Genomic DNA, 14,997 nt, shown 5'->3' on the forward strand with positions numbered 1-14,997 from the left:
ATGTTCCACAGAGGCAAACAATATCTTAAACTAAAATACTGTTATTGTTGTTATTCTTGTTTCAGTATGTACTTGATGAAAAGCACTCTGGAGAACATCAATTCGAGTCAGATAAAGTCTATCCTGAAAATAAGACTATTGTGGGGGCTATGCTCTCCCTATTGAGAGTGGAGACACAGTATATGGAGAAAGTAAAATAAGTTGGCTGAGCAGAAAACTAAGAGGCTCAATGTTCCACTTGTGGGTTCCCTGCCAGTACAGAAAATGTTAGGAAGCGGTACCCAGTTATGGGGATGAGAGGAGCCTTACATTAAAGGAGTTCAAACATTCCTAGCATACTGAATGCAATTGTGCTTCTTTTAAGAAAGATGACCATATAATGTATTGCTCACTTTCAGAATAAAATAGGGAACTATTAATTATTCTGGGACAACAGGAATAAGATGGAATAAGCCAACCAAGATGTATGGTCACCTTTAATGCAAAGGGAATTAGGGGGATATAGTCATCCTAATTCTTCAAATTTCACAGGGGTAAAAGAAAGAAGGAAACATTTTTAGTTTTCCTAAGCCCCTTTACTTTCTTCCCAATGATAAGTGGATGTCTTATCTGACTTGTGAGTTTTACAGAACAACCTCAATATGCTTGCTCAGCTAGAGACTCCAGAGTCTCTTGTTTTGGATGCCACCTGCCTGCAGAGATGCATTCTGGTCTGTCCTCTGCCATGCCTGCCTCATGGGAGGAGACCTGCGGTTGAACACAGAAGCTAGAGACTGAGTGCTTAGCTCTGCCTCCTGTAAGGGTAAATAAAATATCATTAAGCCCACATAGCCGTAGGGCTGAAGTCACACTCAACTGGCATTCTGATCTCATCTGTTTGCCTGTGTCTTACTTTTCTCTTGATTCCCAACTAGTAAATGAAGACAGGCTTACTGTTTGTTGCCCTTTCCCAAACCTAACAGAATTAAAAAATATTTCCAAGGAAGGTGACCAAATTAATTCAGAAGACAGTAGCTTCTTTCCTGCCTTCCTTCCCTTCCTTTCTCCTTCGCTTTTTATTCCTAGCTTTCTTCTCTCCCTCTTTCCAAACATTTAAATCTCTACTGAAGGAATACACAATTGAATAAGACAAAACCATTGTTCTTTAAGACTGTGGTATCTAGCCTGTAACCCCAGTGACTCAGGAGGTTGAGGCAAAGAGGATTGCAAGTTCAAGGCCAGTCTAGAAAATTTGTAAGACCCTCTCTCAAAACAGACAAACAAACAAACAACAACAAAAGCCAAAAAAAAGGACTAGGAATGTAGCTTAGTGATAAGGCACTCCTGGGTTCAAAGTACAAAGTAAAAAAAAAGCATGGTATTATGTTATGATACAATATAAGTCATACTGAGTATAAAGAAGAGAACATTAATTTTGACATGGAAAAGAAAGACAGAAGAGGATAAGAAATTATACTTTAAGTTGGGAGAGGGCACATGCTTGTAATCCCATCAGGTTGGGAGGCTAAACCAGGAGCATCGCAAAGTTCGAGGCCAGACTTAGCAACTTAGTGAGGCCCTAAGTAACTTAGCAAGACCCTATCTCAAAATAAAACATAAAAAGAATGTACCAGGGATGTGACTCAATGGTTAAATGCCCCTACGTTCAATCCTTGGTACAAAAAAAAAAAAAAATCATATTTTAGATTTGAGCTTAGAAGAATAGTATGTATAAGCCAGGAAGACACAGGGAACAAGTTTAGTTCCTAAGAGAAGAAATGGGCATATGACAAAGGAAAAAACATTACTACATCAGATTTATGATATGAAAATATTTTGAAAAGAAAATACAGAATATGTTTCAGTTATTAAAAAGATCTTTATGCTTTTTACCAAGGAGTCTGGGTGACAATAGAGAGCAAGGGAGAGGTAGTTACATTTTAAAAATATTAATTTAGTGGTATTAATTGGGTATAATTTAGTGGTATTAGTATTAATTTAGTGGTATTGAAGGTTTTTGATCCTGCCGGCTTCTCTGTAAAAATCTGAACATATACTCACAAGATATATATATATAAATTTATTTACATGTACATATGTATTATTCTAATATGAATAAAACAAGCATATATAAAACCAGATGTTTAAAAAGGAAGCAATTAAATAATTATCAGTACCTTGACACTGAACAGTGTCATACTAATTTGTCCCTCAGATACTGCAAGTAGCACATGTGATAATTTGACATATGGTGAGTAAGAATCCTGTTACCAATCTGCACAGAAAATGATAATGAAGCTTAATTTACATATAGTAATACATTTATATTTATATATATTTGTAATAATTATATTATGGAAAATAAGTTCTAACATTCTCTTCCTGTATATCAATAGATAGTTTGAGTACCACTATTTTCATACCATTGGCATAAAGGATATATTTAAGGGATAGAATTAAGTAGAGGAAGAAAGATCAAGAATACTCAAATAGGCATGGTAATCAAAAGAATGAAGAAGATATAATATAAAGGAAAAAGCATGGATAGAAGAAAATAGATAACTAGATAGCTCTGTGAAAAGGCAAGTGTAGGCTGGGTTTGAAGTTTAGTGGTAGAGTCTGCCCAGTGTGCTCAAGGCCCTAGGTTTACTCTCCAGTAAACCACCCTCCCCCACCAAAAAAAAGCAAATGTAGCAAAATGTTCATTATAATATTACAATGTGGGGATGTATATATCCATCCCCACAGAAAGACAGTGACAGAATTTTGCAGTGATATATATATATATATATATATATATATATATATATATATAATAAATATATATATGTCACTGCAAAATTCTTTCAGTTTTTTCTATATATTGAATATTCTGAATAATAATATATTGGCAAAACAGGAAAAAGAAAAAAGCAACAGGGCTTAGAAACTATATAGGAAATAAAGCAACAAGAGAAGAAGAAGCAAATGTGATTGCAAGGATTTGGGTCCAGATGATTAGGAGGATGGTATACATGATAGAAAGAGAGGTGTGAGGTGAGGAGGATTTCAAATTTAATAGGTTTATTTTGGAGCTGGGAGTGTAGCTCAGTAGTAAATAGAGCATTTGCCTAGAGTGTGCAAGGCCCTGGGTTGGACCCCTAGCATCATCTTAAAAAAAAAAAAAATTGGACAATCAAAAACAAAGGCTCAAAAACAAAAGAAAAACACAAATATAATTTGAAACAGAGGACAATACTAAAGATTCAGTAAATTGACAGTGAAAGCTACTTCTTTTGTGAAGTATGTAAGTCCTTTGGTCATTTATTTTAAAAAAAACATTATTGGGGTATAATTTACATACTATAAAATTCATCTGTTTTAAGTATATAACAATAATTTTTAATAATTTACTTAGTATGCTATTAACACTATGATCCAGTTTTAGAATATTTCCATCCCTCCAATAACATCCTTTCCTGTTTTTTATAGTTAATCTCTATCGAAATCCTTAGATCTGCGTAACCACTAACCTATTGTCTGTTTACATAGATTTGCCCATTGCTGACATTTCATATAAATGGAGTCATACAACATCTGGTTTTCTAGTTTCTTTCATGTAGCATAACGTTTTTAAGGTTCATGTATGTACAGTATTTTGGCCCTTTTTATTGTTGAATACTATTCCATTGTAGGGTTATATCACATTTTATTTATCCATTCATTGGCAAGTGAACATTTGGGTTGTTTTCACTTCTTAGATATTATAGTGCTGCTACAAACACATGCATACAAATTTTTGTGTGGACATATATTCTCATTCCTCTTGAGTAGATATCCAGGAGTGGAATTACTAGGTCATATGATAATTTATATATAACTTCTTTGGGGGGGGGTACTGTGAATTGAACACAAGAGTGCTTTACCACTAAGCTACATCCTAGCCCTTTATTATTATTATTACTTTTTGAGACAAAGTCTTACTAAGTTGTTGAGGCTGGCCTTGAACTTCTTATCCTCCTGCCTCAGTCTCCCAAGTTGCTGGGATCTTAACTTTTGAAGACGTTGGCATGGTGCTTCCAAAGTGCAGCAAAAGGATAAGGGTTACTGTTTCTCTCCATCCTCCCAACATTAGTTACTATCTTTTGAAATTATTATAATAGTCATTTTAGTGGGTATCTCATTATGATTTTAATTAGAAAACTACCCTAATTACTAATGATTTTAAGTATTTTTCATTGGTCATTTGTATAACTTTTTTAGTGAAATGGCTATTTAAAAGTTTTGTCCATTTTCACTTTGATTTGTAAAACAGTACTTTATAAATTCTAAACATAATTTCTTAGATATATAGTGCAAAATCTGTGACTTTGTCTATTCATTATCTTAATTATTTTGATGAAAAGAAATTTAAAGTTTTTCTTTTTTTATTGATTTTTTAAAAAAATAAATGACAGCAGAATGCATCACTATTCTTATTACACATATACAGCACAATTTTTCATATCTCCGTTTGTATATAAAGTATGTTGACACCAATTCATGTCTTTATACATATACTTTGGATAATGATGTCCATCACATTCCACCATCCTTGCTATGTCCCTGCCCCCTCACTTTCCCTCCCACCCCTCTGCCCTATCTAGAATTCATCTATTCCTCCCACGGTCCCCCTCCCTACCCCACTATGAATCTTTTTATGAAGTACAAAATATCAGGTTTCTTGACAGGCATGGTGGCACAGACCTGTAATCCTAACAATTCAGGAAGCTGAGGCAAGAAGAACACCAGTTAAGAGGCCAACCTCAGCAATTTAGCAAGACCTCGTCTCAAAGTAAAAAAATAAAAGAGAGCTGGTGATATAGCTCAAGGGAAGAACATCTTTGGGTTTATTCCCTGGTACCACAAAAAAAATTTTTTTTTTCTTCTGTAGTTCATACTTTTCGTAGCTTCCCTAAGAAGACTTTGCTAATCCCAAAGTCATGAAGATACTCTTTTCTTTCTAAAAGTTTTATGGTTCTAGCTTTTCTTTTTAATATATTTTTTTAGTTGTAGATGGACATAATATTTTTTTTAAATTTTATTTTATTTTTATGTGCTGAGGATCAAACCCAGCGCCTCACACATGCTAAGCAAATGCTCTACCACTGAGTCAAAACCCCAGATCCATGGTTTTAGCTTTTATGCTAGGCTTTTGATCCTTCTAAAAATAGTTTTTGTGTATGGAATGAGGAATCACTGAAGCTCAATTTTCTATGTGAATATCAACTTATATCAGCACCATTTGTTAAAGACAATTTCCTTTTCTCATTGCATTGATTTGGCAATTTGCTTCATAATCAAGTAATCAGATATGTGTGCATCTATTTCTGGACTCTATTCTGTTACATTGATCTATTTGTTTATCTTGTGCCATTAACACATTGTCTTACTATAGCTTTATAGGAAGTCCTCTAAATTTGTCTGTTTTTTTAAAGGTTTTTTGACTACCAAAGCCTCTGTATTTCCAGATTATTTTACAATAGGTTTGTTAGTTCCCCCAAAATAATCTATTTGAATTTTGATTAGGACAGTATTGAATCTAGAAATCAATTTCTGAGAATGAATATCATTAACAATATTGTGGGATTCAATCCATGAGTGCAATACATCTCACCCGTTATTATGGATCCTTATTAACTTCTTTCAATGATGTTTTGCAGTTTTCATTGTTAAGAACTTGCATCTTCTAACAGATATATTTCAAGATTTCCAATTTTTTTGATGTCATTATAAAAAAAGTCTGAATAATTCAATTTTCAACTGTTTTTTTTTTTCCCTAGAAAAATTCTTTCTATTATAGTCATGCTGGACAAAACGTGGTAATTCTGTTTGATTGCACCTTATTTTCAAGAAGATATAGCAAACAATTTTGGATGAGATAAATTCTACTTACTTAAAAACTATAAAATTTATAGAACATATAACATACAAGACAGATAAGACTATCTGATGATGTTTATAGAAATAATTTTTCCATTAAGTAAGAAAAATTTTGTGTGTGGCAGGGGGATATATTATAGACTTTCATTAAGTTTGTATTGCTGTCCTAATTTTAGCTAAGGAATAGTTATAGACACTAGCAATTATCCCAGTATATAATAAACTAAGTATATATTTGAATGCTCAACAGATATGACAGAGCTACATTGTGGTTGGGAACACACCTAATTTACTGAATAGTTACTTAGGATTTAAATTTTTTTTTTTAGTTATACATGGGCACAATCTTTATTTTGTTTATTTATTTTTATGTGGTGCTGAGGATCGAACCCAGGGTCTCATAGGTGAGAGGTGAATGCTCTACCACTGAGCCACAACCACAGCCTCAACTTAGAATTTTTACAGTTTGTATTTAGGGCATATGTTAAAAACAGGGAAATTTATTTTTATTAAATTTTTAAAGAGAGAGAATTACAATCCTCATACAGGAGATAAATAAATTTTCTCATAAATTATTTATATGCATATAACATAATTACCATATATGTATATGTATATATATGGCATAATTACCATACTCAGTTGATTATGATATCCATCCTTATTTATGTACATTATGGTTTGTTTAGGGCTTTGAAAAACTCACTAAGCAAGAAGAGTAAGAAAGGATTAAGAGGATAAGCATAGTATAAAAAAATTCTGAATCTCTACCTCCATCTTCACAGTCTTCAGGGGCTTTGGCTTTTTTACAGAGACGAGGATCCAACCAGGTGGTCGTCTTGGTATTGTGGCTGTAGAATAAAGATCTCAATTAGAAATAGCAAAATAAAGAGGAAGAAAAGTAATTCCAAAGCTAAGATTAAAAGTGACTAAAAAGCATATGGTATTGGAACATTTATCTCCTACAGCCTCCATTTGTATTCCTCAAATTCAATAATCTTATTGTTCTCAGTCTGTTACTTCAAAACTACCAAGACAGAAAGATAATGCTAGAGACACTAATTTGAGAATGAAGACTTTAAAGAAGGGATCAAATGCCAAGTACAGAAAAACACTTTTTCAAGCAGTCAAAAACATTTCAAAGGGTGGGCACAGAGCCATAGACTACATCACCTAGCCAGCTAAGTTGCATTTAAAACCTTGTTAGCTTGCTGGCTGAATTTCTTCTTTTCTTCCTTCAGAAAAATACTGTTTCTTGAGTATCTATGATATATATGTACTGTCCTGGGGTCTAGGAATATAGAGACAAATTATCAGAGAGAATTTCTGCCATCACAGGGACTCCTTACAATAAATAGGATAAAATAAAAGTTTTAAAGTGGCTGTTTCTGCAACATGCAAGGAAAAACAATGTGTTTGTTCATCCTGCAGGGGGCGGGGTGGGGGAAGAAAAAAAATAACTTGCCCCTGCTTCTTTCTATGAAGCAAGTCAAAGATACTTCCAGAGAGCAGTGTCTGCTTAATTCCATTACAAGCCAGTCAGCCAGCTTCAGGTCAAGTCACCATGCAGTAAATAGTAATGCTAAAATGAAACTATCACACTGCTAAGTAGTCACTGTTAGCTTAAGTCTCTGAAATACAAAGATATTAAAGAAGAAAAATTTGCAGAAGAATATATAGGATGGCAACAAAATGTAAATTAATTATTAAAGAACTGTTAGAATAACTATGTGAATACGTTTTTTCCTTAGTATCTTTAATATGAGATAAACTCAGTACTCTCTGCCTTGTCCACTCTTAGTAGGTGAAGTCAGTGATTTCAGAGCATTAACCATATCTCCTATGCCTTTTCTAACCCCAGAGCTGCTTAGAGAGATATATGAACATTTTTTTTTTGGTCTGCTGATAACAGGTAATCTCTGTAGAAAAAAAAAAATGGAGAGTGTTTCTAGAAAGTCTGTGCTTATTTCACTCTTTCAGAGAGATAATCTCCCCAAGTGAAAATCAGTTAAATCAGTTTTAACAAAATAAAAGGAATCGGAACTCAAAGAGGTCTAGGAGTACAAAGATGGTTAGAGGGGAACAAAAAACCCACAACAAAACCATGGAAGTATCCTGCTAACCCAAACTCAAAACTGCTATATGAGAAAAGCCCAACTTTGATTCCAATAAGCCAAAATTTTATTGATTAAATCAGCAGATACAGGTAATCCTGTAGAATTTTGCCTGATATTTCCCAAGGTTAAAAATAGAGCTGTTTTTAGGCTATTCCTAACCTGTAATAACTATGGACTATGGACCTATGTTAATATTCTTTTCTTACAGATGCAGACTTTAACAGCAGACTTTAACACAAATACACCATGCTAGTTAAACACAAATCAAACATATTGACTATAGCAAACAAATAGCTTTATCTAGAGTAAATTTTCAAGTATTCTAAATATTAACCCCTTATTCAATATGAAGATAATTTTTCCTGCCAGTGTTTTTTGCTGTGTGGAAGTGTCCAAGTCTGATGTGGTCCCACTTGTCTATCCTGCTTTGTTGCCTCTGTTTTTGGTGTCAGAAGTTTCTGCCAAATCCAATGTCATGAAGCTTTTCCTCTAGAAAGTTTATAGTTTGGGCCTTACATTTATGTTTTTAATACATTCAAATAATATTAAACTATAAAGAGAATTCTTTTATACATTCTCTGCACCTCCATAATATACTAACTTATCTCTATTCGTAGAGTGAAGTATTGTCAGATCCAATGTCTCATAATCTGTTTCTAAAGATATTTTAGCCACTTCTAACCTTAAAGAATCCCTTAAGTTTCTGGCGTGTGGTAGCATACACCTGTAATCCCAGTGGCTCAGGAGGCTGAGGCAAGAGGATTGCATGTTCAAAGCCAGCCTTAGAAACTTAGTGAGTTCCTAAGCAACTTAGGCGACCCTGCCTCAAAATTAAAAATAAAAAAAGACTGGGGATGTGGGTCAGTGTTTGAATACACCTGGGTTCACTTCCCAATACTTAAAAAAAAGTATCCCTTAAATTCCATATAGAGAAGTATATCTTGTGTCTGTTTTGTATAATGTTTATATAAATTTATTAATTTCTGCATATGGTAAAGAGAATAACATATACTCAAGTTCTATGTTTTTTGAATACTAAATGCTACTTAGTACAGCAAGGTGCTTATTCTATGGGAAGGATCTGGAATTAGAACCATTTGAGGAAACAGATTCAAGTCCCTCACCTTAATTAACTTCTGAATATATATTCTTTATGTGTAGTGCCCAGTCCTCAATACTTAACTGTTATTTTTCAATATTCTATAACTTCACTATATTAATCTTCTAACTCTGAACACACTGCTTTAAATGAGAATAACAAGTGCATAAAATTTTTTTTAAAAACTTCATAATGAAACTTTTAGTAAATTATTTGCATAATATTATTCTCTGATGCAAACAACATTCAGTTTTAGGTTGATCTAATCATGTGGTATTCAGTACTTTATGAATATTACATTAATAATGCTTTCCATAAAAATTTTTACTTTAATGCATCTATAGTGTATCAGTTACTCTGAGGATCAGTGAAATTTCTTCCTATATTATTTACTTATATTGTTTGAATACATCAAACCTAAATTCTAGGACTGACAATACGTAGCTAAGATAATAATATGTACTCTGCCATGATGATAATTCTTAATATGCTCATGAAGTTGGATGATCTACCCTAAAGTTAAAAAAAAGGGCAAAGCTAAGCCTCCTTTATTCTTTACATTTTCCATCATTAGTGATGAGTGTATTTTCAATCTCCCTACTTCTATAAAATAGAGGTCAAATATATTCTTCGTTTATCCAAGTCAAATAAAATGAAATGGTATCCAGGGAAATACTTAGATTAAAAATCAACTCTTACTTGTATAAAAAACATTTTTAAACAAAGAAAAAGAAATGAAAGGCACACAACCAAAATGAGATTAACTCCATTCCAGACAATCCTCACAGTGACAGGCAGATTAGAAGAGATAGAGACATTTGCTTACTCAATGAAGTAGATCATCCCCGTGTCAGTGTAGGCCATCTCCCAGTTTTTGGGTAGTGGTTCCAGAGTCTCATCTCTCATCATATAATTTCTAAAGTCCACGGAGCTATTTGTTTGGTTATAACTTGGAACAGTCTTCATCCAGTCAGATGACTCAGAATGCCTCTCTCTGTTTTCTGTCATTGTTCAAAACAGAACAGCATGAAAAGTAGGCAAAGTTATACTCTTCTTTAAGTCCCTCTTCATTTCTAACAAAATGCCAAACATTTTTTATATATGTATATATATAAAATATATAAACCCCACGAGAGAGCATTGCCCCTTTGAATTTTCAGGCCTAATCAGCTCGTGCCGGTCCTCTAACAGACTTACTTAACCCAGTGAGGATGGGTGTGCAGCTGCTGTCCCCACTCTAGTGGGTGGGCAGCCATCTCCTTGCTTCCAATAAATCTCTTGGCTGAACCTCTATTTTGGTGTACTAGATCCGCTTTCATTTCATATATATAAACACACATACACACACATATTTGTGCAATTATATATTTCAAATTTATTTATTATGTCCACATTCTGCTATAAATTTTGAGATAACAAATAAACATACCCAATTCTTTTCATTTACTAATTCACATTAACCCCTAGAGTATATTTGATGCTAGTCTGGGAGAGTAGCAACAAAACAACTGTGGATTCAATTCAGTATAAATCCTAACAGTAGCATCACCAGTATTTATACATAATTATGCATATGTCAAGCTTTATTCTAAGTGATTAACATTAACTCATAATCCTCACACCAACCCAGTATATATTATTACTAAACTCATTTTATAAATTGAGAAAACTAAAAGACAGAGAGGTTAAGTTAACTTAGTCAAGGTTACATAGTCATTAAATAGCAAAGCTAGGATTTTTTTATATACTTCATTTTTATTTATTTATTTTTATGTGGTGCTGAGGATTGAACCCAGTGCCTCACATGTTCTAGGCAAGCGCTCTATCACTGAGCCACAAACCAACCCCAAAGCTAAGATTTGAATCTAAGTGGCCTTTGCTCTTAACTGCTACACTAAGCTGCTCATACATTTAAAAACCACTTTTTTAGTTGTCAATGAACTTTTTATTTTTTAATTAATTTATTTATATGTGGTGCTGAGAATCGAACCCAGTGCCTCACACATGCTAGGCATGCACTCTTGCACTGAGCTACAACCTCAGAACCATGCTCATACACTTTTAAAACAGACCTTTAAATAAAATTTGTCTTTAAAAATTATACTCAAGGGGCTGGGGTTGTGGCTCAGTGGTAGAGTGATTGTCTAGCATGTGTGAGGCACTGGATTCAATTCTCAGCACCACATATAAATAAATTGATACATAAAATAAAGGTCCATTGACAGTTTAAAAAAAGAATTACACTCAAGGGCTGGGGATATAACTCAGAGGTAGGGCACTTACCTACCAACTAAATAAATAAATAATAAAATTATACTCATTAGACTTCGTTGTTAAATATAATTTTGGGGTAATATTAAAATCCTTTTAGAGTCCCGGATTCTATAATGCAAGCAAGTACACTAAAATTTGGTTATCCAATATCCTTTATCCAACAAAATCATACAATTCATTAATCTTTCTACTTATTAACTTTCACTTTCTCCACCCTCTACCCATTTCCCTATTGCTTTTCTTATCCAACTTAAATTCCAAGATCAACCACTATAATCACTTCCAAGTACTCCTGATTCCTTTGCCTCAACCTGACTTCATCACACTTGCCTGGCTAAACCATAACTCTGCTTTATCCACCTACTCAATGCTAGCACATGCAGTTGAACATAGACAATGCTAAGGAATTCAGCTTAAATTCATTATCACTAACCTCAGTGGATATTTAATGATACATGACAATCATAGTACATTTCTTTAATTGATTCACTCTGACACGCTCCTAGTTAAATATTTCATAACTTCCTTCTCCTTCAGTCATCTACAGTAGTCCTCCTTTTCTGAGGGTGATATGTCCCAAGACCACCTCCCCCAGTAGATGCCTGAAACTATGAGTAGGAATGAACCCTATATACAGAGTACTTTGTTCCCCCCCATATACACATACCTATGATAGTTTAATTTATAAATATGTGCAGTAAGAGACTAGCAGTAATCACTGATAATAAAAGTAGAAAAATTGTAACAATATACTGTAATAAAAGTTTTATAAATGTAGTCTCTTTCAAAATATATTATTATACAGTAATATTTTCTTACTGCCGTCAGTGTGGGTAACTGAAACCACGGAAAGTGAAACTGCAGATAAGTGAGGGCTACTCTATGACTTTTCTCTTATCCTTAATTTCATTTGGCGACCCTGTTTCCCATTTCACCAAGAAAATGGAAGCAAGCAGAAGAGAACTCTGCAAATTCCCACCATTCCGTCTATACAGCAACTATACCCATTTACTTCACCATCTGTCACTTCCTGAGAATTGTCCATGTTCCTAGCTAAAGCTAATCCCCATTTATAAATATAACCTGTCCCCTCTTGCCTACAGCCATTCTCTCATTCTCATTTTCTTCCCTATTTATTTATTTATTTTTTTAAAGAGAGAGTGAGAGAGGGGAGAGAGAGAGAGAGAGAGAGAGAGAGAGAGAGAGAGAGAGAGAGAATTTTTTTTAATATTTATTTTTTAGTTCTCGGCGGACACAACATCTTTGTTGGTATGTGGTGCTGAGGATCGAACCCGGGTCGCACGCTTGCGAGGCGAGCGCGCTACCGCTTGAGCCACATCCCCAGCCCCTTTCTTCCCTATTTATTAGATCATATCCAGCCACATAAAAACATGTTATTGCCAAATTCCTTAAAAACAAAATAATTCTCCTTCTCTTCTGGCAACCATCTCATGTCAGTCTTTTCATACCAAACTACCTTGACAGAGTTTATAATTGCTACTCCCACTACCACTCTTTCAATTCTCTCAGACCTTCTCATCAAGGCTTTTTAACTTCCAATAAAAACAAACAAACAAACAAAAACCCTGTTACTATCAAGGTCTCCAATATTGTCCACATTGCTAAATCTAATGATCAACTCTCAGTTCACATCTTACTTGTGCTCTCAGCAACATCTGAATGGTGGATCACTTTCTTCCTTGTATACTTAGTGACCCACTAACTGGTATCCCTGTTTATACCCTGCCATCCTGTGTCTATTCTCAACATAGTATGCAGAATGAGCCTGTTAAATCTGATGTGTACTCTTTTACTCAAAACCTTATCATAGTTTCTAATTTCAGTTACAGCCAAATTATTTTAAGTACCTACAAGACCTTTCATAATATGCATTCCTCCCCACCCCTCATTATTTGACTGACCATACTGGTTTCTATCCTGCTCTTCTGTCTTCCATCTCTCTGCTCCAATCACACATAGTGCATTGTCTATGCTGCACTGAACCACACTGGTTTCCTTGCTGTTGTCTGAATATTGCAGGCATGCTTCCAACTCAGGGCATTTCTCTGTCTGGAAAGCTCTTCTCTCAGATATTTAGAGTTTATTTATTTATTTCAAGTCTTTTCTGCCTATTTAAAATTGCAAACCCTGACCTATTTCTTTTCTTTTTCTTCTTCTTCTTTTTTTTTTTGGTATCAAGAATTGAACCCACTATGCTACATCTCCAGTCCTTTTTATTTTTGAGAGAGGGTATTGCTATGTTGTTTAGGGTGTCCCTAAATTGCTGAGGTTGGCCTCAAATCCATGATCCTCCTGCCTCAACCTCCTGAGTCTCTGGGATTACAGGTGTGTGCCACTATGCCTGGTTTGACTCCACTATTTCTCATCCATTCTCCTCTACTTTACTTTTCTCTTTTGTACCGGCTAACACACCACCTGATATTCATTTATGCAGACCACTTCTGACTCTCTTGACTTTCCCATTATCAGGTAAAGTCCATCAGGACAGGGGTTTCTGTCTGTTTTATTCACTGATTTATTCCCAGTATTTAGTACAAATGGCTAGCTAGCAGTTAGTAGTTTAGAAGGCACTCAACAAATATTTGTTGAGTAAATAAAAAATAAACAAAATGCATGATTTATTTTCTATGCACAAAAAATAACAAAAAAAGACACCTAAAATAGAAATCAATCTGGAAGGGAGTTACATTCTTGGGAAATAAGTATTATGATCTATAATACTTCTAATATAGTTCCAAGTGATTGAGTAAGGGAGTTTGTATAACATCCAATGACTTGGGAAGATGCTGTTTATGTTATACTTATTTTGGAAAAAAAATTTAGCATCACAACATAACATATGTCATCCTATGTGGGCATATTAGAAACCTTTGGGGTTAAATCTTTAGCAAGATATAAAATATGTATTGATGTACACAAATAAGGAACTACCTACCTTTTCCCTACTTCTACTCCTTAACAATTTTCTGGTTTTTCATTTAAATACTTGGAATATTTTCTCTTACAAAGAAATATATAACCTAATGTAAATATCCTGTGGTACCTAAACACAATAGAGAGTGTACAAACTGACTCCCACACACTCTTGGATGTGCTCTCTTTAAATATTAATATCAGAGTATGAAACATCTGGTTTAACAACTGTCTTACATGATAGCATAAACTATTGATATTAGAGATAGGTTTATCTCTTAGGGAATCACAGTGATCACCATAAAGCTCTGCATTTGGATGTTAAAAATAAAAAAGAATCTTCTTTCCTCCTAAGTCAAGAATATATAATTCCATATTGGGACAGATTCATGGTCTCTAATCCTAGTGTTCAGCATTTTAAAATATTAACAGAATTAATTTTATGGGACTGCAAATTTGACATGAATATTAAAAGTCAATCATATCATATTATGATATGATAATTTCCCTTAGTAATCTCTAAAGAATTAGGTATAAATTTCCTTAAACCTTTCCAACCCCAATTTCAGTCTTTACACCCAAATATATAATGTAATTCATTTAACATTAAACATGTTATGTGGCACAACTGTGTGAGAAGTTAGAATGATAAAATAGAACTCCCAATCTGGAGAGGGAAATAAACAATGAATA

The 14,997-nt window shown here is 34.0% G+C and overlaps 1 protein-coding gene across 1 annotated transcript in view; it reads right to left on the bottom strand.

Annotated features, from left to right (window-relative positions):
• Positions 1 to 636: 636 nt before the first annotated feature.
• LOC308635053 (membrane-associated guanylate kinase, WW and PDZ domain-containing protein 3-like) overlaps positions 637 to 14,997 on the bottom strand; it is a gene marked incomplete at both ends in the record, with an annotated part of 39,211 nt that continues 24,850 nt past the window's right edge. Inside the window, 3 exons of the mRNA XM_081269317.1 lie at positions 637 to 794; positions 6,652 to 6,731; positions 9,923 to 10,097. Coding sequence (XP_081125443.1) covers positions 637 to 794; positions 6,652 to 6,731; positions 9,923 to 10,097 — 413 coding nt within the window. The remainder of the gene's footprint in view (positions 795 to 6,651; positions 6,732 to 9,922; positions 10,098 to 14,997) is intronic.

Source organism: Spermophilus citellus, assembly GCF_964194105.1.
Source record: "Spermophilus citellus genome assembly, chromosome: 16".
In the NCBI taxonomy this organism is placed as follows: domain Eukaryota; kingdom Metazoa; phylum Chordata; class Mammalia; order Rodentia; family Sciuridae; genus Spermophilus; species Spermophilus citellus.